General features: G+C 38.4%; 1 protein-coding gene across 1 annotated transcript in view; it reads right to left on the bottom strand.

Annotated features, from left to right (window-relative positions):
• The window catches only part of LOC117913114 (ALBINO3-like protein 2, chloroplastic), a 38602-nt gene extending 13539 nt beyond the window's left edge, over positions 1-25063 (bottom strand). The window contains exons 1-5 of the mRNA XM_034828041.1: positions 24648-25063; positions 10698-10804; positions 8054-8181; positions 7111-7182; positions 4838-4939 (exon numbers count right to left, since the gene is read on the bottom strand). Coding sequence (XP_034683932.1) covers positions 4838-4939; positions 7111-7182; positions 8054-8181; positions 10698-10804; positions 24648-25012 — 774 coding nt within the window. The 5' untranslated portion in view covers positions 25013-25063. The remainder of the gene's footprint in view (positions 1-4837; positions 4940-7110; positions 7183-8053; positions 8182-10697; positions 10805-24647) is intronic.
• Positions 25064-25226: the final 163 nt, after the last annotated feature.

Genomic DNA, 25226 nt, shown 5'->3' with positions numbered 1-25226 from the left:
GTTCCTATCCCCCTCTCTCAACCAAACTTCCCTTGATTTCTGTCTCCACGAAATTTCTTTTAAGAGAACCCACCTTTTAAAGTCCTCCTTTGCTCCTCTCCTTGCTTCCAATTCATGAACAGTAAGAGGTCGGGTTAACTCTATTTTGTCCCAAAAGTCCACCTGATTCAAAGCCAAAGCCTTATTAACTTCAACTTTACCAAAATCATTCCTATTCTAGTCTCTCAATAATGGCTTCAAGGCTTTCAACTTCGCTACCAACACAAAGCTAGCAAACCCACTAAAATTGAGACCTTCCCACCAAGCCTACATCTTATCCTTGAAGCCTTCCTCCTTCAACCACATATTTTCGAATCTAAAAGGCATTGGGCCTCTCCTCACTCCTCTCCCATCTAGCAGGATTGGAAAATGATCCGAAATTGGCTTAGGAAGGACACATTGGACAACCCTTGTAAAGTGACCTTCCCACTCATTCGAGACCAAAAACCGATCAAGCCTAGAATGAGATTCATTATTTAGTCCACCCTTCCAAGTAAAAGAACCTCCCTACAAAGGCAGGTGGTCCCTTAACTCTAAATCCTTAATAATCTCCGAGAATCTCCTCATTAAATAGGTTAGTCTATCTCCCCTACTACTCTCCACAGGGAACCTGACCACATTAAAATCACCTGCCACCCCACAACCCTCTGACAACACCTAGCTCACCCCGGAAGTCTTCCCTCTCTTTCTTCAGTGTAGGACCATAGACCCTAGTGAAGTTCCAGCAAAAATCATCCTTGCAGTTTTTACACCGAAAAAACACTGAGAAAGTCCTCACTTCCGCCTCCAATAAATGTAACACCCTATTATCCGAAAAACACCAAAACTCCACCAAAGGCTCCCCTAGAGTTGATAGCCCCCTAATCTAAACATCTTCCCACACCAAGGCTCTTGACTATCCTCTTCGACATCTCCTGCATCTTGGTCTCCTGCAAGCAAATCAAATCCACCTTTTGAGCCTTAATCAACGCATTGATCACCTTTCTTTTATCATTATCATTAGCCCCTCTTATGTTCCACGATAAGATTCTCAGCTTCATTAAGCAAACAGAAAAAAAAACCCCCACACACCTCTCAGCACCAACAAGACACAACTTCAGTTAGCAAGTTGAAGTACTCCCACATTCTTCCCAGCACCACTGTAATTCACCAAGCACTTGAGTTTTTTCAATTCCCTCTCTGATCTAGAAACCTTTTGGATTTTCCTTCTTTTTCTAGCCAAATTGCCCTTGATTTTTTTTTCTCTCTCTTCCATTATTTTCAAAAGCAACAAAATCTGCCCCTCAAACCCCTTGGTAAGCATTCCCAGACAACAACACAGATTCATGAAGCTACCGTTCATCCACAAACCCAAAACACTCCCTTCTTCCTCCTCCAAACCTCTTTCGACATCTTTTGCGGGAACTGCTCTCCCACCATTCACCTTGGCCCCCTTTTCCAAATCAATCAAAACTCCCCTCTCACTTCTATCTGCCTAGATTACTCTCAACAGGACAACCGACCCCTCTCCATTCACAAAGGACGGCCCCTCAAGCGCCACAAAGTCCCGATTAGCAACCACCATCGCCTTTTCCCTCCCAAAGAAAGAAAAAGAAGAAGAACCCCAACCCGCAAAGCTAAGAAAAGAGCGAGGCTTGAAGAGGGAATACCTAGAAGATTCCTCCAACAGGGACTCATCTGCTCTAGACTTCCCACTCACTTCAGCCAACAGTGCAGCACCGAGAATCACTTCAACAAGCCTCCTTTCCAAACACAAAGACTCAACTTTAGGAGCCCTAGCCCCATTTAAGCCTCCAACAGCAGCCATCTGGGCTAGACCCTCTTAACTAACAATTGGAAAGCTGGGCTGGCTCAAGACCATAGGCCCACCGGCCCCTAAAACCCCCATATAATGGCCCAATCTAAGACCCTCTTGGGCCACAGGCCAAACTTAACAAGATCCCGCGGATAGGAATCCTGGGCTCCCAAATGCTCATTGCTTCTCACTTTGTCAAATTTGGCCCAAAAAGCTCTAGGCCCACTTCCTTCCCCACTTAACCCCTCTCCATCATCTGAACCAACACCAGTATCCTCAACCACTCCCTTCCCCCTCCCATCTCTTCCTGCACTTGCCTCAGCACCCCTAGCCATACCCAAGACGTACAAATCAGAAGCAACTCCCACCTACCTAGCTCCGCCTTCACCACTTGGCCCCACTTCTCAACACTCTTTCTGTTTCCTCTACAACCTCAAATTCTACAATAAAGAGGCTAGCTCCCAAATTCAAAAAGCTCACTCCCCTCTTCAAATTCCAAAGACCCCTCATCTCCTTAACCAAGCTAAATTTGGAAATTGAACCATCACTTCTCCCCACCGTCCCACAAGACAACGCCCCAATTGCTCATCCCTACTCCTCAAGACTCTGCCCCCAAGTTGAAGCCACACTACGTCGCCTATTCTTCTAGCCTTTGCCTTTGCAACCTCAACAAAAGACTGTTTCTTCTCCTTTTCCTCAGCCTGGACTTCATATCTCCTTCCTTCTTTGACACATGCAGTGCCAAAGCCCACCTTGTCTTCAATGGGGGTAACAATACCAAGAGAACGTAGCTAGTCAACTAGCAAAACCCACCTCCCTAGAATCCCTCTACCCTCCGGAAATACCAAACAGAATCTCTTCTCTTCTAGATCACGGACAAAACAAAGAATGTACCTCCCCGCCTCGTTAGTATGCCTTTCTAGTCTAAATTTCCTTCCCTCCCCTTCCCAACTTTTTACAACTTTCACATGCCTTTCCTCCCTGTAACAAACTTCCACCCCCTCCAACAAGCACCTCAAATTGGAATTGCCAAACCTTATCCTGAAGAAGCCTCTACTTCTCTCCAAGATGTTACCACGTAGCTTCCCCCCCAACATTGTTGATCAAAATCTCGAAAGACTTCAAATCCACAGCAAACCAGCACCTACCACCTCCCTTTCTCTCCATCTCACACTCAAATTTCACAACTTTGTAGGAAAATAGACTGAAATAAAGAATGTTCCTACCACCAAGACCTCATAGCAATTGAAGACCCTAATATCCCAAAATAGCATTACACCTCTAGAGGCCTTACAAGCCGAGAACTCCTTCCACTCTCTATTTCCATTTCTAGCCATTCATAGGCTGCTCACTAAGAGCCTATATTGATTTTTCTTTTTCTCTTGAAGCATTACATCTGGAGCTTCCTTTAAATAAATAAATAAATAAAAACTTTGATTACCTTCATTTTCTTCCTAGATCCCAATCAATGAACATTCCAACTAATTTATCTTCATAAAACAAGAATACCCCACCGACAATAAACAAGACTCCTTAAATCTTGACCGCCTTACACCCATGGATTAGCTTGATTGAATTTCCCAAAACAAACCTTAAGTTTATGCCTAGACTAATTGTGAGTTTCAATAGGAAGTTAAGAACACTTACTACAATTAGTGAGGCTAATACCCATGGTAGCCAAAGATGACTTCACATTATCCATTGCTAGGAGTAGGCCCTTTATGTCAAAACCATCTAGATAAAAGAGATTAGTGTCCATAGGTTGATCTCCAAAGGCTGAAGTCTCTTTGCAAGTAGCTTGTAAGGTACTTGTGATGGCACTATCCGACATAGGGACATACTTGACTCTTTGGCTGTGACCTTATACAAGCAAGTAGTCAAGCTGATGGTTTTAAAATAAAAAATCCTTTTGGTTTACACTTTTTGGGCACTAAAGCAATGAAGGTGGCCTTTGTACTCTAATTAACAACCCGCTTCTGTGAAATTCTAGAAAAACCCTCACTAAATCCTCCTTACTCACATTCCAACACTCTTGGAACACAATAATGCCAAAACCATCAAGCCTAGGAGCTTCTCCAAAGATCTCGCATATAGCTTTTCAAAAAAATGCAAAATCTCCGCTAAAATATCATCAATGTTATCCAAAATGTAAACCTTGATATACTTCCTATTACATTTACACCTACCATTAGCCACCCCATGAAAAAAAAATTGGAATTACAATCCCCTTCTTTTACCCACATCACCATAGATTTTTGGCTCCAATTGCACCTCTTCCTTGAACAGGAACTCCTCCAACTCCCCTTTTCGCATGGCCCTCTGCTCTAAGAGCTAAAGAGAAGAATTCCCTTGCTCAATTGCATCAAAGCTAGTAATATGATTAAGGATACTCTTCTTTAACTCTCCAAAAGACTCCTTATTCCATTCTTTCAATTTGGATTTAACAAAATGTAGTTTTCTCATGAACTGCCCATCCCAACCGTCGCTCCGAAAAACTCTCCACCAACTAGTAAAACCATCTATGAAAGCTGGATGGAGCAACCACAAGTTCTCAAATCTAAAGGAGTTGGTCCCCACTTGAGTGAATTGGTGTCTAAGATAATCGGGCAATGATTAGATGTCAATCTAGGAAGAGTTTCTTGAAGATTATAAGGAAAATTTTGCTCCTACTCATTTGAGTATAGAAATCTATCCAATGTCTTACACACTGAGACATCTGGCATATCTAAGACAATAAAGGGGATGAATTACTAGGGTAGGAAAAAAGGGTATTGTTTAGAAATTAAAGGAGCAGGTCTTCTTTGAATATCCTTATCAGGTTGGATTGTCACTGGAATGAAGAGTTTTATTCCTTTCCTTTGTTCCCTTTCAGGTGTTTCTTGTATAGTTTGTATGTACTCAAAATGAACCTTTTTTCTGTGCTTGTAATATAATAAGTAAGATCAATAAATTGATTATCAAATGACAAAGAGAGGGAGGGAGAGAAGAGGATAACTCAAATACCTGAACATTTATGAAATGCAAACCAGAAATCAGTATTGGAAAGATGGGTCCCAAAACACCATTTGGAAATTCAGTCAAATTTTGAAACCACAGAGCACCACCCTGCAAAAATTCAACTGGAATTCACCATTCAAGTAGAAGAAATAAAAGAAGAAAAAGAAAAGAAAGATAGGAATTTAACACAGTCAAATATAGTTTACAGAATAACTTTTTTTATCTTTGTGTGTAAAAAAATTTAACACAGTATTACACAGTCCACATTACCATAACAGATACATTTAATCAAAATTTGTCAATTATTCAAATAATAAACGTGAAAATCTTAAAAAGTTCAAATAAACAAATTCTAGGTTACTAGCATCATATACGAGTAATCATGTCAATGTTTCCATTTTAATGACTAAAAAGGACTAGTCCACTGGTGTACCAAAATGAGAAGCAGGATAATAAATCATCCTCACAATTAATAACATTATCATCAATCAATGGAATTTGCTAAACCATTAGAATGAGAAATAAATATTCAACATGCCTAGTTATGTTAACTGAGATTAAAATGCACAGGGAAGAAAAGTATAAGCTACATCTGCCTCCAACCTTTTTTTTTTTTTTTTTTTTTGATAGGCAATATATGACATAAGAAAATAGTACACCACACATGATATATATCATGGGCACCAAATGGCTCAGCCACATAAGAGAAAACACAAAAAAAAAACCCTCTCTCAACTGATGCTAACCAATCTACAAAATGAATCAAAGGCTTGGTGGAGTCCCCACTTTCATAGATAGCTTTATAAAAGGCAAATGGAAGGAATGGAGGCATTTTTCAGAAACTGCAATAAGTTGATTAAGAAGGGATGTTGAGGACATATTGGGTTGGAAGGAAACTAAGAGTGGCAATTTCTGTGTCCAATCTTTCTACACTTTCTTAGCTGAAGGAAGAAGTGAACCATTCCCTATAAACATAGTTTGCAACCCATGGGTTCCAAAAAGTGTGGGCTTCTTTTTCCTTGGGAAGCTGTTTTGGGGAAAGATGTTAATGCTTGATTAACTCAAAAGGAGAGGATGGAGTATTCCAAATAGATGTTACTTGTGTAAAAGGGAAGAATCATCAGCTAAACGCTTATTCCTTCAATGTTCCATAGTGAGAATCTGTTAGGAGTAGCATGAGTGATGTGCTTCTGTATAAGAGGAACCTTCTAAGTTGGCATGGCTCTTTTGTGGGGGAAGAAGTGGAAGAAAGCCTAGAAGGCTGCTGCCTTATGCTTGTTTTGGACCTAATGAAGGAAAGTAATAGTTCATTAGAGGACGTAGAATTGTCGGTTCAAGCAATCAAATCCTCCTTTCTAATCTAATCTTTATCTTTTGGGTTGGGTTAGAGTTTATATAGATGATCCTCTTCCGACCATGATAGCCTTTGTAGATTGGTTGAGTACTTAGTAAGGAGAAAGAGGTTGTTTTTAGTTGTCTTTCTCCTTTTTTGCTTGTTTAATCTATATACATCACATGTACTCTAGTTCACCCTTTTTCAAGCTCTTTTAATATATGTACTTTTGTTTTACCTACCAAACAAGAAAAAAGGGAAGAGAATCTGTGTCAAATTGTTTGCTTCAAAACAACATGCCGATTTAGGTCATTTCAAGTTGGGCACAATGGTCTGGACATGAACTGTTTACAACTTGAGTACAATTAAACCAACACGAACCTAATAATTTTATGTTGAATTCAAGACATGTTTACAAGTCATGTATTATTGTTTGCTCACATATTTTCTAGATTTTTTTATTATGTATGTTCCCTCGCGGGAAAACCTTGTGGAATATTGATATCTTATCATTAAGCCACAACCAAATTCACAAATTGGCTACACCAGTCAAGATCTATTCCTTCCCATTGCAGTCGGTGCTTGATTTGGTCTACTCTTATGGTAAACGTGATTCCTAGGAGGAGCTGTGTCTATGTTCCAAATTCCCATGTTGTTTTAATTCTACCATATGTGACACCAAACAGTAGATAATACAAATTTTCCCTTATAACCATTTAAGCAATATAAATAATAAAATATGGAAGCTTTCTGAAAGCTAGAAACTTGAGGAAAAGAACATAAAAGTTTGTTCATCCACTCATATGATGCCTTCAACAATGAATATAAAGTCCAACCAAAAAGCATAACAAAAACAACAGATGATAAAACGAAGACTGACATTTTGACATTATATATGAATATGCATGTATACATGAAAATATCTAAGTATGTCAGGGCCACTTACAGAATCAAAGCCAGGATGATGATCCAATGACATCCATCGAATGCTCATCATCCACAAGATAAAGCATGGCACCTACAGATTGATTTCCAAGGTAATGCAAGATGAATTACTTTGAAAAATTAGTCTCTCTGGATTTTGAAGCTTCTAAAATAATATAAATTTGTCCTTTTTCATAAATGTGAAACAATTCACAAAGTAACTTTACTTATGAACATACAAACATGCCAGATTTTCAAAAGTACAATAAGTAAATGTAAACAACAAAACTCTGGATTTTGAAGCTTCTAAAATAATATAAATTTGTTCTTTTTCGTAAATGTGAAACAATTCACAAAGTAACTTAACTTATGAACATAGAAACATGCCAATATTTTCAGAAGTACAATAAGTAAATGTAAACAACAGAACTAGAAGAATATTTAATTCTAAAATGTTTAAAATTGTAAAATGTTTAAGTATTCACTTCCTAAGGCTAACGGATAAGAAATGAACCAAGTGCTGCCATTGAGATTTTACTTATCTCCCCCCAAATCAAAATGGTGTTTTTTGGACCTCATCAAGAGGACCATGTTGCTTCTCTTTGTTTGTTTTGGACTATATGGAAAGAGAGGAATAGAAGGGCTTTTGATAATGTTAAGCTTTCAAATCAAGAGCTAGAGTTCTCTTTTTTGTGTAACTTTTTAGAATGGACCAAAGAGGATCTAGGGCAAGAGTCATTCTTTATGATTGATTTTATTGATTAGTTAGGTTACCAGTAAGCAGAGGGTTTTCTCGTTATTTCTTTGGAGTGCAAATGTATACTTCATGTGTACTTGGTGTAGCCTTTTTTATCTCTTTAATATATATTGCTCTTTTGCCTATAAAAAATATATACATACATACATACATTCACACATACATATATTATATATATCTTCATCTGCAAAGTAGAAAAGATTATTACCTGGGTGGATAAGGATGCAAGGAACCATAAAAATGAAGGGCAGCCAATTGCTCGTTTTTCCTTACGAAAAAGTGAAATTTGGTCAAAATAACTTCTTCCTGAGAGGGGTGGTGGCAGTGGAGGAGGCACTTTGAGAAAAAACATATGAAAGTCAAACAAAAATTATATGTAAGTTAAGCAGCCAAACTACAATGAAAAGAAAAGGAATTCTTTAGTAATCCTACCATCAAGGAAATCAGCAGTTTTACACTTCATTTTCATGTCAAGTAAATAAAAAGATTTGTACAAATTTTTATTGTGCACTAGGTTTAGAAGCTTAGGGTACAAGAGATGCATATGCATGATGTCATGGTGGTGCTGCAGGGGTGCACATACCACATGTGATGCTAGAAGGAAAGCAGCAACATACCTCATCAATTCTAGGAAATCTTCTGGTACGATATGTGAATCATGTTTTTTCCCATGTTATCAGGTTAATGAATACCTAGGAGATATTGGACCTTATAATGGAAAATTAGCAAGAAATCTTGGTTTAAAAATCCAAAGATGTTTGGGCCCATAGCTTCTGTTGTAATATGGGATTAAAAGGCCTAAAGGGCATCAAGAATGAACCTTGAATGAAATAATTGGAAGTAAGGAGCTGCACTGGGGTTAAATTGAAGGCAAATCACTCAATTTAGTTGAGGAACTGGAAGAAGTTCAGCTCGATGGCTCAAGATCAGACCCTGGCTCAATTGATCTAAAGGATTAGCTCATTATACAAAATATTCATTGAACCTAATTGGTCAACTTGCAAAATCCTTCATCTCCTGTTAAGTCCCGTCACAAGTCTGTGGCCAAACTATCTCCTGTCAAGTCCCTTTACATGTCTTTGACTTTGGCCGCTAAAGAGATTCGAATGCAGGGTCCAAGGTTAGTTTTTTTATTTGGAAGGCAGCATAAAAGAAAATTCTTATGATTGATCACCTTGTGGAGAGAGGTTGGAGTATGTTAATTGGTGTTGCGTCTGTAAACAAGACAAATTTAGTGACTCTATATCCTCATTCACTGTAAATGGGTACCGAATCTATGATCTTCATGTTCTCCTTGTTTGACATTTGTGTGCCTTATGTACTCTAGTTGGGTTGCACACCCTTTTTGTTGAAGGCCTTTTTTAATCATTCATATCTGGTTTGACTTTAAAATTGAACACACACACACACATTTCCTATAGCATCGATCAAAATCTATGGGCCTCTCCCATACGAAGAAATTTGAGAAACAGATACTTCAGACCCACTCTCGATAATAATAATAGAAACCATGGAATATGCCTATCTTACATACATTCCAGTCAGTCCAATGGTTTTTCCTCAAATATTTGACCCTCCTCCAATGAGGGAGGTCAAACCTTCTATGGCATTGAACTTATTTCTAGAGCTATTAGTCAGGTAGAGAGGTATTGCTGCAACCCTACCATGATGCTCCCATGTCTCAAACCAATAACCCTTGGCTCTAGTACCACTTGTCAGATCAAGCTTCGATAATCTCATCTAAAAATCAGTTAGCATCCCTCATCTAACATGATCACATAACTCGAACCTTTAACACTTTACTTTGATATAAGTTGCCAGAATGAACTTTGATTATCTTATCTAAAAACCAATTAATGTCCCTCATCCAACATAATGCTCCCATAAGGGCATAACTTTGATACCACTTGTTGATTTGGACTTTGACCATCTCATCTAAAAATTGATTAGCATCCAATTATGGTCAAACCACCCCTGAGCTTGTTTCTAGGAACATTGTTTAGGCAAAGTTGTAACCCTAAATATCCCTCCAATAATATGACGCTTCTATGACTCGAGCCAACGACCTTTTACTCTAATACCACTTGTTGCAATCAAGGCTTTAGTCATCTCATATAAAAATCAATTAGCATCCAATAAGGGAGGCCAAAATTTTTATGACATTAGAAATCACACCCACCCTAGGCCTATGTCTAGACTCGTCATTTAAGCAAAGCAACATTGTTTTTGTTTGTTGGGAATATGGTACATGAATAGGAACCAGTTTTAGGGAATTAGCCTGAGACTAATTAATGGTTTTTTTGATAGCCTGAGACTACTTAATAAAACCTAATAAATTTAATTAATACCTATTCAAACCCCCACCCCCTCTTCTCCCTTTTCCCTCAAGTCTATTCAAACTAAGAGAATGCCACTCAAAAACAATAACTAATAGATATTTTTACACTAAAGGACACAAAAACCATCAGCAAGGTACATTCACAATTGTAGAAATAATGGTCATTAATTGGAGATATGAAGACTAAATAAAAAATAAAACAGTTTTCAAGATGCACCCTAACAATCATCAAGAGGAAAAGTGGACTCAAAGTAAAATTAGGAATAAAACTAATCTTCATACATCGAAAGATCGAGTTTTCAATACCCTTTTGTGTTAATGCATGCACATGCACATACACATGCACATATATGTATGGAAATGATGATCTATGTGTGCTTGATAACTCCAATTACAATACAAATACAAAAGAATTTGGCCCAATTCCAGGAAAAATTCAAAATAAAAAATACTGAAACGTTAGAGACAACAATAGCTAAAAATCTGATATAATGTTTTAATTAAAAAAACTCACATTTAGGTAACAACTCTGCAATCCTTTTCATTTTCTTAAGTTGCAGCACCAAAATGGGGAATAGTGCAATTCTGAGAGCCAAAGTAGAGGAAGCAATTATTATCCACCTGTTAGGTCAATTAAAACAGAAAAAGAAGCTAAAATGAAATTGAGAATATTAAACATCATATAAGTTCAAGTCATGAATGCATAATATGGAAGAAACATGAGGATATGTTACACTTCTATGCACCATTCATGTGATTATCAGTAGTGAACATTGTCCAAAATTTATTTATTTTTTAATGTTTAGCCAAATTTTAGAACTTCTACCCAACCTAACAAAAAGAAAAGCTCTAATTCCATGTCAAGGTTCGCTACCAACCAAAAAGACAGTTTCTATGGGTAACATTCTCATCAACCTTTGGTAACAAAATTATTGCTTCAAGGATCTCTTAATCATCAATCTCAACTGTACCATCAACTCTATTCCTATTTTCACTAAAATTATATTTTATACATCCCTAGTTGAGCTTAACTAAAAATTTTAGATTCTAAATTAATGTACACCCTAGGGTTGGGTTTATAGGGTTAGGATTCTTTTACTTGTATAGGCCTTTTTTCCTTTTGTATAGCCCTCCTTGGGTTAGTGGAGGTTTACTTAGTTCTTTTGATCAAGCTTGTACTTCATGAGGAGGATTTCCCATCCTTCTTATGTCTCTTTTCTCTATTAATACATATATTAAAAAAAAAAAAAAATTAATGCTCCATAGTCATAATTTTGAATTAACTCCTATTCTTGTTTCAAAAGCTAAAATTCCATTGCCTACAAACAATATAAAGCATGGAATATCTTCTTGACAATTCCAACTACTTTCATTGATGACAATACCAAAGATTTTCTATCTCCTTTTTTATTTATTTTTTGTATTTTTGTTAGATGTATATATCAAGGATTAACATCAAACATTTATCCTTTGATGTTAATCCTTGAAAAAAGTTCACTTGTTGCTCCTCCAACTTGTATTATGCTAATTATTGCTTCCTCATATATGTTGATGAATCACCTAAATTATCTGGTTTTTTAGATCTAGAAATATACATTAGTGAATCACCCAAAATTGTTTAGTCTATACCCATTTTCTTTTCTAAAAACCCATCATGCTATCTCCCTTGAGATCCTGTCCTATGCTAATTTTTTCTAGGAAAACACATATTATAAATGCTTTTCATAGGCAAAGAAAGGTATGTATAAATTGACACCAAAAAATAGTACATTGAGGTACACAAAACATATACATGGGGCACCTAAAAGAAAGGCCTCGAACTAAGGTCTTTCTTCCTCTCTCAAAATTTGTCCAAATATTGTTTAACAAAGAATGATAGTCTTTGATATATGTCAACACAATACAACACAGGTTTGGATGTGATATCCACGTCATATACGGATATATTGCATTGGACACAACTATTTAGTTGCATTATCTCTTTCTTTAATTTTTTTAAAATTAGATTTATATTGCTTCTGATACATTTATTCCACTCTTCATGTAACATCCTACTTTGAATATGAGAAAAGTTCCTAAAATTATATATGTATGGGTTCCTCTTAACCATATAGATATGCTTTAAAGTCATATGTGTCCTTTGGGCTTAGAGTGTACAATATCTACACGAATGGGAGCAGATCATTGCAAATAGTATCAAAGTCAAACCTCGACCTTATAAGGGATGTCTGTTTGTTTGGCCTCGCAAGAGATGCCTGTTTGTTTGATCATGCAATCTTGTAGGTCACAATGAGGACATCGTGTCTACAAGGGGGGGGGGATAAAGGAAAAAATTCCTAAGACAATATAGGTAAAGGCTCCTCTTACCCATGTAGGTGTGTTTTAAAGTCATGAGGGTCCTTTGGGCTCAAAATGGACAATATCTACATGATTGGGAATCAATCCTTACACTTTATCTCTTTCCTAATTTTTTAAAATTATAATAGATAAAATTTAAAGATAAATATAATAATTGATAGCATAGAAAAATCTAAAGATAAATATCAAAATTAAAATCTCAAAAGATCTAGCGATAATTTTTTAAATTTTAAACTAATTAAAGTTTAGTTGTATAATATTGTCTTAAGGATCTTTCTCAACTATTGAAATAAAAGACATGATAAACAAGCTCATCATTAATAACAACATAAAAGTAAAATAACAATTAGCATGTTACTAAAATAAAAAGGATATAATAAATATATTCTCCAATAACAATTAACTATGTAGTATTATAGATGATTTTTTTTTAATAGGTAAATATAAAAATGTATTAAAGGAAAAAATGTATACACGGTTATATACAAAGAGACCCAACTACCACAAACAGTTGAAAAACACAAAAAATTGCAACCGCACTTTACACAGAGCTTAGTCAATCCACAAAGTCTACCAACGACAAGGAGCCAACCCCACTGTACAATCTAATCCAATCCCAAAGAAAGTACAAAAACAAATTTTTGATCAATTGATCCATGGTTTCACAATTATCAAAGGCTCTTCTATTTCTCTCCCTCCAAATTGTCCAAAACAAACACAACAGAGCAGCCTTCCAAGTTTTCTTTCTCTTTTTACCAACAAAGATCCTGCACCAACTCAAGAGAACACCCTTAACTATGGAATGCATCACCCATTGAACCCCAAAGAGAGCGAAAATCAAATGCCACAAAGACTACACCTTCAAACAATGAAGAAAAATATGATAAAAAATTTTTGCTTCTGCTTTACACATACAACATCTGTTAGGAATCCTCCAACCCCTCCATATGAGTTGATCCAATGTCAAAATCCTGCCCCAAGTTGCATCCAAAGCAAAAAACTGATTCTCAACGACACCCACGAGTTCCAAATTATGCAAAATGGACACACCTATGCTCTCCTAAATGCCAAAGAAGAGTAAAAAGACTTAACTGAGAAACTACCATTATTTGTAACCAACCACACCTTAATATCCTCAGTACCCACAATAATGGAGTACTCATACAACATCCTAAAAAAGACTTTAACCTCTTCTAATTCCTAATCATGCAATTGCCTCCCAAATCTAAGATCCCGATTACCGTTGTCCCAAACATCTACCATCCAAGCATTTTTTGAAGAAGCTATAGAAAAGAGTTTTGGAAAAGACTCCCTCAAAGGTGTCCCCACACCATTTTGTCCTTCCAAAATTTCACCCTATTACCGGATTCAATCTTATATCTATTTTTACACTTGAGGTCCTCCAGCCACCTCTAATAGCCTTCCACACCCAACTCCATGTCCTTCTCTCACATCTTTAGTACCCCCCGGCATAGTTTGTCCATACTTGCCTACAATTACCCGTTTCCAAAGGGAGTTCCTTTTGCTCACAAATCTCCAAGACCATTTCCCCATAAGAGTCTTATTAAAGACGGAAAAACTTCTAATGCCTAGGCCCCTTTTTTGTTTTTCCATGCACATAGTAGCCCAGTTCACTAGATACGGCTTCTGATCTAAAGCCCTCACTCTCCAAAGAAAATCCCTTTAAATCTTTTCCAATCTAACAACTACCCTCTTAGGGATGATAGAAAATGACATAAAATAAATTGGCAAGTTGCATAGGGTGTTTTTCATCAAAGTAAGTCTTCCACCTTTTGAGAGGTATTGACTCTTCCACAAAGGAAGCCTTTTCTGGACTCTTTCTTCCACCACTTTCCAAATCTTGGATAACTTGCAAGGGGCTCCCAAGAGAAGGCTTAAGTAGGTGGCTAGGAGAGCACCCACTTGCACCTTAGAACCCTTGCAACATCCCCAATAGGGATCATCTCACTTTTTTCCATATTGATCCTTAGCCTTGATAAAGCCTCAAACCACATAAACATTCATCCTAGGTACTCTCAGTTCTCCTTACTAGCATCACAAAAAATGAAGGTGTTGTTAACAAATAACAAATGGGAGATCACCAATCTGTGCCTCTCTTCCCCTAACTAAGAAGCCCCCGCCAAACAACAACACCCCCAAAGAGCCTCCATTGCCAAGATGAACAAATAAGGGGACATAGGATCACCTTGTCTCAATCCTCTAGAACTTTGAAAGAACCCCAATAGGGATCCATTGACCAAAACAAAGAAACGTATTGTGGAAATACACCATCTAATCCAACCAATCCACTTGGAGCCAAACCCCCATTTTTTTCCAATATTGCAAAAACAAAGTTCCGATCTACATGATCATAGGCCTTTTCAATATCAAGCTTACAAATCACCCCTTTCAAATTGCCTTTAATTCTAAAATCAATGGCTTCATTTTCAATCAAAACCACATCCAATATTTGTCTCTCTGCCACAAAAGCATGCTAAAAGTTTGAAACTAACTTACCTACCACTTTTTTAAGTTTATTGACTAAGACCTTTGCTAGAAGCTTGTAGAAGCCTACCGCCTTTCTTAGGAACCAAAACTATAAATGTGGCATTTAAACTCCTCTCAAAGGACCTTACATTATGGAATTCTACAAAAAACCCCACCACATCCCCTTTCCCAAAATCCTAACAAAACTTCAAGAAGGTCATGGTAAAACCATCCAGACCAAGGACTTTATCCCCACTTAGATTAGATAAACCAACGAGGATCTCCTCCTTGGAGAAAGGGGTCTCCAAGCCATCAACATCAACACTTGGCAAAGAATCAAAAGTCATCCCACCAATACTCGATCTCCACTCCCCCAACCCAAAAGGATCGTACGAAAAGCATTAGCCACCCCCTCTTTAATCTCATATTCTCCAGTAACAATTCATTGCTCAACCTAATCTTAGCCATAAAATTTCTCCTTCTTCAAGCATTGGCCATTTTATGGAAAAACTCAGTGTTATTATCTCCCTCTTTTAGCCAAAGTTCTCTTATTTTTGTCTCCAAGAGATCTCCTCCAGAGCTGCCCACTTTTTAAAATCCTCCACCACGGTCCCTTCTAACCTCCCTTTCCTCCTCTATGAGAGGCCTTTCCCTTTCTTTTGCATCCCATTGCCCAATAGAGACAAGGCAATTAGCTTCTGAGTAGAGACATTGCCAAAAACCCCCTTGTTCCAAACTTTAAGATCCTACTTCAAAGCCTTAAGCTTAACCACCAAAATCTGACTAAAAAAGCCCTGTGCACTATAACCCTTCCACCAATTTCTGATCAACTCTTTGAAACCATCTACTTTCAACCACATGTTTCAAATCTAAAGAAGTTTTTCCTATCCTTATCCCCTCTTCCATCAAGCAAGATTGGCGCATGATCTAAGACCGGTTTTGGTAGAATGCTTTGAAACAAGTCGTTGAAATGATCCTCCCAATCATTAGAAACCAAAAGACGGTCCAACTTGAAAGCCAACCTTTTATTTAAACCACCACACCAAGTAAAAGATCCACCAAATAAAGAGAGGTCTTTTAGCTCCAAATCCTCGATAACTTCTTGGAAGAGCCTCATGGAGCCCGAACTTCTAAAGCAATTCCTCCTTTCCCTTGAAAATCTCTCAACATTGAAGTCCCCTCCCACACACCAAGGGTCATTCCAAAGACCTCTAATATCACTCAACTCATTCCAAAAACACTCCCTCTCCTCATTTAAAACTGGACCATAAACGTCGGTGAACATCCAAACAAAGTTATTTTTTATTTTTTATTATTTTTTATTTTTGATAGGAAACGACAAGGGGATATATTGATAGAAAAAAGAAGTACAAGATAAGGATGAAGAATCCTCCCACAAAGAAAACTAAACTATAAGAATAAAAAAACAAGAAAATACACAGTAATAACAAACAAACTCTCTAGATTAGACCAATCCTTTGGAATTGCACACCGCTAACCAATCAAATTGTAACACATTAAGGGGGGTCCCCTTAAAAACCTTGGAACAAAAAGCCCAAAGAGAAGCAAAGAAATGAATAGAATCCCAAAAATACTCTAAATTCCTTGCTTTATCCTAAAAAATCCTCGCATTTCTTTCTCGCCACACAACCTAAATTAAAGCGATGCTCGCAGCTTGCCACAAAACTATCCCTCTCTTAGATAAACCAAAACCATTATAATTGATGGACAGCATGTCGAAGATGCTCCTTGGGAGAACCCAATCCATCTTGGCTAACTGAAATAATTTGTGCCACAACCCCACATCAAAGAGCAATGTAGGAAAAGATGATCTGTTGATTCTCCATGCTTCATGCACAGATTACAATATCAAGACTAAGAGCTTTGTAGGGTCTTCTCAATTGTAGCAAGTCATTAGTATTTACCTTTTTGTGTGCCACTAACCAGACAAAGGACTTAACTTTGAAAGGGACTTGAGAATTCCAAACAAACTTAGTAGGAAAAGATGGAGGAGAACCAAAAAATTGGGATAAGGCTAGAAAGAAAGATTTGACTGAAAAAAGTCCTAAAGAAGATAAAGGTCAGGATCTCACATCTGAAACCGAAGGTGATAAATGCAAACCATCGAGTGACTGCATGAGGCCTTCTAAATCTTCTATCTCAGAATCGGAAAGGTTACGACGGAAATTAATGTTCCAAGTGAAAGGACGAGTAAAACCAAGAATTGAAGAAATAGGAATATTTTTATCCGAGACTACTCTAAATAGTCTTGGTTATTGGAATCCTAAAGGTTGATCCCCCCACCACAAATCTTCCCATAACCGAATTTTTTCCCCATCTCCTACCACAAACCGAGTAAACTTGAAAAACTCCTAAAAGACTTGTGCAATAGCCTTCCAAGGACAACGATGTGACCATCTGACTATATTGTTAGCATCCCAACCATTAGAGTGTGATCCATAAATGCTTAAAATGACCTGATGCCATAGAGCTGAACCCTCTCTAGGGTACCTCCACAACCATTTCCCTAAGAGAGCGAGATTCCTTAGAGAAATCTTCCCAAATCCCAATCCCCCTTTTGCCTTCGCATTACACACTACATCCCAACTGACTAGATGATCTCTTTTATCTTCCCCAATCCCTGACCATAAAAAATCCCTTTGCAATTTCTCAATTTTTGCAGCCACTGAAGTGGGTATCTTAAACAAGGAAAGGAAGTAACAAGGCATGTGGGTGAGGCAAGATTGGATAAGAGTTATCCTTCCTCCAAAAGATAAAAAAACCTTTTTTCACCCATCTAATCTTCTCAAAATCCTCTCAATCACTGGATCCCAAAAGCCACAAGCCTTGGGATTCCCTCCCAAAGGAAGACCCAGATAGGGTATAGGCCAACCAGAAGCCTTGCAATAAAGCAACTCAGCCAACCTAGAAAGATGATTCTAATCAAGATTGATGTCATAAATATTACTCTTGTCAAGGTTAACCTTGAGCCTAGAAATATGCCCAAACACTAGCAATAGACTCTTGAGAGTCTGCAATTCTTCCTCCCTAGTGTTAGAAAAGGAAATGGTATAATTTGCAAATTGCAAATGGGACACCCTAGTTCTATTCCTACCCACCCTGAAACCCTCCAACGAATTTCTTTCCTCTGCTCTCAATAACATCCTGCTCAATACATCTGCGACTAAAGTAAACAAAAAATGGGATAAAGGGTCGCCTTGTCTTAAGCCTCTAGATGCCTTGATCCACCCTTTAACGTTTCCATTCACTAAGACTGCATAAGATACATTGGACAAACAACCACTCATCCATTTCCTCCATCTAGGACTAAACCCCTTCTTCTCCAACACATGATCCAAAAAATCCCAACTCACATGGTCGTAAGCCTTTTCAAAGTCAAGTTTGAAGACGACTCCTTCCTTCCCTGATCGTCTTTTCTCATCCACTATCTCATTGGCTATGAGAACCGCATCCAATATTTGTCTCCCTTTAACAAAAGCGCCTTGAGTAGAATGGATGGTTTCATGTAGTACCCCTTTTAGACGCCCAGATAGCACTTTGGCTATTATCTTGTAGAGACTAGTGATAAAGCTAATAGGTCTAAAGTCTGAGATTTTCTTTGTCAAGCTTTTTTTGGGTAACAGAACTATGAAGGAGGCATTAGTGCTTTGATTGATAATCCCACTTCTGTGAAACTCCGCAAACACTCTCACTAAATCCTCCTTGATCACATCCCAACAATCTTGAAATACTGTAATGGTAAAGTCATCAAGCCTCGACGCCTTATCCTTATCAAACTAAAAAATGGCCTTAGAAATCTCTTCTTCAGTGAAAGGGGAGTCCAACCTAGACGCACTCTCTTCCGATATAGGGGACCAATCTAAACTTTCAACACTCCAAGACTCTCCAGTAGGACTCGTGTAGAGCTTTTCAAAGTAAAGTAAAATATCCTTTGTGATGCTCTCGGAATTATTCAACACTAAGCCACTTTCATTTTCCAACACCTTGATAAATTTCCTATTTTGTCTGCCATTAGCCACTTTATGAAAAAACTTTGAGTTACAATCCCCTTCCTTAACCTATTTCACCCTAACTTTTTGTCTCCAATGAATTTCTTCCCTCAAAATTAATTCCTCTAGCTCCCCTTTACTTAAGGCTCTTTGAACTAAAAGTTCAGAAGTGAGACCCCCTACTTGCTCAATGGCATCAAAGTTAGCTATATCATTGAGGAAGCTTTTTTTCCTTTCATTTAGCTCTCCAAAAGAAACCTTATTCCACTCTTTCAATTTGGCTTTAACAAATTGTAATCTCCTCATGAACTTGTGACCTTCCCACCCATTTCCTTGAAAACCTATCCACCAACTTCTAAAGTTCTCCTTGAAACTAAGATGTTGCAACCACATATTCTCAAACCTAAAAGGTATTGGGCCCTACTTGAATGGGTTGGTATCCAAAACTATCGACCAATGATCCGATGTCCTTCTAGGAAGAGCTTCTTGAAGGCTTTGAGGAAAGAAATGCCCCCACTCATTTGAGTAAAGAAAACGATCCAACCTCTTACACACGGGAGACTCTTGCATGTTTGACCAAGTGAATGATGTGTTCCGTAAAGGTGGATCAAGCAATTCACATTCTCTTATAAAACTATCAAAGTCCTTCATGCTTGAAGTTAAACTAGAACCACCCAATTTTTCTAAACTTCTCCTTATGACGTTAAAATCACCACCCACACACCCTAATGGAAAAAATAGGCCAAAAATGTCTAAAAGCTCCACCCAAAAATCCTTCCTAAGTGAGGGGTTGTTTGGGCCATAAACTGCATATAGCCAAAGAGGTCTGCATCCATCCAAAGCAAACTTAACTGAAATCGAGAAGGATCCTATTACCACCTCCTCACTGTGCAGTTTTTTAGAATCCCAAATAATCAAAATCCCACCTGAAGCCCCACACGCCGGAAGAGCAGCCCATTCCTTATTTCTGATAGTCCAAACACTACCCACAAACCTTCTGTCACACTCCACCTTTTTTGTTTCCTGAATCATCACAACATCCGGATTCTCTGACCTTAGAAAATCTTTAACCACCCTTTGTTTTTTCCTTGATCCCAAACCCCTGGTATTCCAACTGATTATTTTCATGGAGAAACCTCACAGATCCTAAACCACCAAACCAGTTCCAACAGGTCTCACATACCTGTGGAGCATCTGCTCTCCCTCCTGGAATAAACCTTAATATCCAGAGAACTTAAAACCTCATTCACTTTAGCCATTTTCCTGGGGGACAAGCCTTCCATTTGGAACTCGCCCAATGGGGAGACCACAGTATCACCCTGGCTAACTGTAACCAGGTTGGAAACCTCCTTAGGCAAATTGGGTTTAGAATTAATGGGGTTAAAACTCTCGAACATCTGGTTTGAATAAGCAAACTGGGCCTCCACCACATCACGAATAGGATTGCCAACAGATTTTTTATGAAAAGTGCCAACAACGTATTTTTTTAGAAAAAAATTCAGAAATTACTCAATTTTCCATAAGAGACTAAGAATGAAAGACTGAACTAGGAAGATCTGGACTAGAAGGACTCGGCAAAGGAAGTGTCAAACCACAAGAAGGGAGAAAAGAAGACTTAGGTGACTGAGAAGGTGAAGACAGGCATACCTCCATGTTTTCCACTACCGACATTCCACAATTCCCCTTAAAGCTGAGCCCTTTACCTCTGATTTTTGGATTAGAAGGCAAATCCATGACTGATGAACTACGAAGATCAAACCCCACTCGGCCCAAAAATCCTCCTTTGTCTTCTTCGAAATAGGGTTTACGCAAAGCCGCTTCGCCTTTTGACGACGAAGTCCCTTCCCCTAAACACCGCTTTCGATTCCTTGATGATTGACAGTGAAAGAGAGGACTCGCTCTGAATCCTCGTTCCACCTGAGATCCCGCCCCGAAATCCTCTTCCTTTGGGCACTCTTCGCTATCTAACGATGACTTCCCGAGCAAAAGAGGCTCGATGCGACTTTGAAGTCCTTGTCGGCGATCAAAACTTGGAGGAAAAAGGGTAGTCCACAACTTTCTTTGAACCAAACTTCTCTTCCTTCTTCGCAGAGCCTCTCGTTTGAACCTCAAAAGCTTTCGCCTTTCTCATTGCAGCATCTTCTTCCCTTCGTAACAAACCTGTCTTAATAGAGGGCTTCATTCCTCCTATTCTTTGGCCCAACCACGACGGGCCTTTTAAGTTACAGTCCACTATTGTGGCAGATAGTGGACTAGGGTTGAGAAGAGATTGGGTCTTTCTCTCAAAGGCCCGACCATCCTCATCTGAGAAAGCCTCGTCCCCGCCGACCCTAGCTTTGACTGAACCTTGAGAGTGTACAAACAACGGGACCTCCTTTGTAGAAGATTTTGCGCACTGGAGCGTTGAGGACGACAGTGCTACAATCTCGTGGGCTTGAATAAAAATTGGACGAGCAGGAGGCCCAAGACTTGAAAAGGTCGTCTTCTTCATCTTCTCCGGTGACTAAAACTGCGACTGTGAATGACCAAGCCCCATCTTCCACCTCTAGCTACGCAAGTAGCACGACATTTGGAAGCATCTCCACCCACAACTTCACCTTCGACAAGTCTACAAGCTTCAGAGAGTCCCGTGCCACCTTCGTTACCCTCCCCCACTTCTTCAGAATGTATTTCAACTGATCTTCGTCCCACAAATGAAAAGGAAGACCTTTTAGTTCTAACCAACCCCTTCTTGATTTTCCAAATACAACCGTATTTTCTCTTGGCAACCATCTCCTCAAAATAATAGACGAAGTCTCACTAATAAACTTCCTTGCTCTTGGAACCATTCAGCTCTCCTTGTAGAATCCACGAAGAAACACCCCTTGTAAGCGGAAATAGGGGTTACAGACACCATTCCTTTCGTACCCATCATCCTCGCAATAGCTTTTCCTACATGAACCCAATCTTGAACTTTTTCTTTGCTTTCACAAATTACAGCTCTGGCCCATTTTCCAACTGGCAAGAGAGCTCCGTTCCTAGGTCCTTCCTCCGCAACCACATCTGCATAGGACCGACATCCTCTATAAATGCCCTTACTCACTTGAAAATCTTCAATCGTCTCCTTTGAAACTCTTCCAGCTTGATCAGAAAAATCTTGCACTAAAGAAATCGCCTTCCTAAGGGCTTCCCACCCATTGCCTTCAACACCCTCGGGAACAACAAAGATTAATGGTTTCCTTTTTGTAACAATTTCTGTAATTTTTATGAATCACCCTCTACTATTGAAACAAATCTCCATCAAGTGAGTCCTAGTCTTGCCCCTAATCTTTCGAATAAAACCCCTGGAAGCCTCCAACTCCACAGCTTTCTTCAAATGCTCCGACAACTATTCCAATTCCTCCTTTCCAAATCTTACTAAGACAACAAACCCTCGACTCCTTTCTGTTATTGAGATTCAAGTCCCCCCATTGGAACCTTCAAACTTTACCTAGAAAGCCTTTTTCTCCACTTCAAAAAACTTCGTCATTTACATAGGCATTATTTAATAATTATACTTTCTCCATCAAGTTAAATGCTCTTAAGTACCTTATGATATTGATCTCCAAACACTCTCCTAATCTCAAGCTATCATGGACTAACCAAAGAACAACGGCTTGCTATGTAGAATAGACAATATATTTCAATATATTCAGAATTTGTATTAGCTGTTCCTTATGAAGCCAATCATTCAACACCATCTGAGTGCTCTGAGAATGAATAAATGGAGCAGGAAAAACTTGATGAGGTTCACCTTTAAAAGCTTCACATCCAAACAAAGTTATCCTCATTATTTTTGAACCAACATGAAACAAAAAAGGCCCTAACCTCCATCTCAATGAGTTGCAGTACCCTGTTATCCCAGAAAACCAAAACCCCCCCTACTTGATCCCTAGAATCCATTGCCCCCCATTCTAGGCACCTACCCCCACACAAGCTCCTCACCAAGGAAACTGACATCTGGTTTACCTTTGTTTCTTTAAGGCAAACAAGATTTTTCAAATGCATGAGAGTCAGTGACTTAATGACTCTACACTTATCTCTCTCATTAATTCCTCTAACATCCCACAATAGAATGCATAGCTTCACTGACATACTTTGGCTAATTCCCAAATACTTTTTCCCCTTCTCCTCCCATTAATCAAATCAGACTTACATTTAACAAAGCATTCAAGCTTTTGAAGTTCCCTCCCTAACTTGGAGCCAGCTAAGATACCTTTTTTTAACCCTTGCCTCACAGCCTTCCCTTTCTTACAAAGCTCCAACCTTCTTAAAAACACCAAGATTTCCTCCTCAAAACCAGCAACTGGTAGCCCCACAAAATTATAGATGACTTGTACTTATCAATGTACTTACATTTAGTGTTAATTTATTTTTAATTAATGTTATATCCAAGTAACTGCACCAATAGTTAAGATCCTTTTCAGTTGAATCATCGTGCCCAAAGATTTTGGGATGCAAAGAATCCGAGATCTAGACATGAACCTACACTCAACACCCATACCCCCCTATAACATAAATGATAGGTCATAATCAACCTCCCTGCCAAGGGGGTAGACTGATTTCTTTTACCATTTCATTTCTGAATCCCAAAGTTTCACCATATGACTCTTGAATTTGATATCATGGTAGTAGGCGAAGCTTTGAGCATCACTTCTATTACGATATTACTATATTCTTAGTCCTCAAATATTGTCAAGCAAATTAATCGACTAAACCACACACAATTCACTCATACACATCTAGTGGAGGTACTCTGTCAGATTCAACTGTTGCTCATTCAATCATTATCTTATTTTCTATCAAATATTATAACTTTCCAGAAGCAATCCATAATTCCCTCCGTGGAGTTGCTAAGTACTCAAGACATGAATTCAATACATGGCCTTCATTGAATGTTCTACAACAACAACCCCCCCACCCTTCCTAATCTCATCCTCCTTGATTAAAAGAATCTAATAAGCACCTTCTCCTGACACAATATGGTATAATCCCTTTTTTTTTCCGTAAAATGTCTTAATAATATTGTAAACATCTTTCTTCTCCCTTATACCTAAATTAGGATACAAGTGATCATGCACCTTAAATTTAGCTTCATAAACTGCCTTCTTAGCATCTTTTTAGCTTCCTAAGTTCATACGCAGCTTGGGTAAAATTGAACATAGATTTCTCCTCTTAAAACATCAAGCCAATACATCCAATTCAAAAATAAATTCCCTATGTTTGCCAATGAAATGTTAGAAATTCAGAAAAAAAAAAAGGAACAATATTTCCCCCAAGAACCATTTTTTCCGTCACAGTAAACAAACCATTTTTCCACAGAGACCCAAGAACCATTTTTAGCGTTGTATTCATCGTGTATACTTAAAGCGCTTTTAATACAATTGCTTTACCTATAAAAAAAAATTAAATAAGATTTCCTTATCTTCCCTTTTCCGACTTGTCCTGAGCAACCCAACAGGATAACCAATAAAAGGAGAGCATTTTCCCGTTCCAATATTTTCCCAGCAAATAAGTCAGAAAAAGAATTTCACTTCTCCTCTTCCCTTTCATGCATTTTTCTCATTAAACAAATAAAAAAAGCAACTCACCAAGGCCATCCAGTAACATCATGGTATCCATCCAGCAATGAAACCAGAAAACGAACTGGAGGAATCGACTCAATGGCCGACTCGACAGCAACGTCCGTTCCCACGTAGTCCGAATCACCGCTGGAGAAGGACCGCGAGTGAGAGAAGCTGAATGGCGCAAGTGAGATGAGATTTGACGGAAAATAAAGATTATGTCTGGATTTAAACAAGCCATGATGGTGAAGCTGATAGTGAGAATTAGGGTTTATGAGGCTGCGGTGTGAGATTGGAGAAGGGGCAGCAAAGGAGAGCGAGTTAGAAAGAGAGGTGATTTCACGGAAACGTCGTCGTCGGAGGTGTGTGAGGAGCTTCTCCGTGGTGGCCATTGCCGATGGTGGCGGTGGTGAAATCCGGAGGAGAAATGGGCTTTTATTGGACAGGGAATTGGGCCTTTTATCAGTTCGACCGTTAGATTTCCAAATTTGGGTTTTCACCCTTTTAATCAAATAACCCTTCTCTAAAAGCCCAATGCAATCTCTTTTTGGGTAATTTGATTAGAAGTGTTGAAAACACACCGTGTGTGGAAAAGCAATCCCCTCA

This window comes from Vitis riparia, chromosome 4 (genome assembly GCF_004353265.1).
Source record: "Vitis riparia cultivar Riparia Gloire de Montpellier isolate 1030 chromosome 4, EGFV_Vit.rip_1.0, whole genome shotgun sequence".
NCBI lineage: Eukaryota > Viridiplantae > Streptophyta > Magnoliopsida > Vitales > Vitaceae > Vitis > Vitis riparia.
The sequence above is the reverse complement of the archived record's forward strand: the minus strand, read 5'-3'. Positions and strand labels throughout refer to the sequence as shown.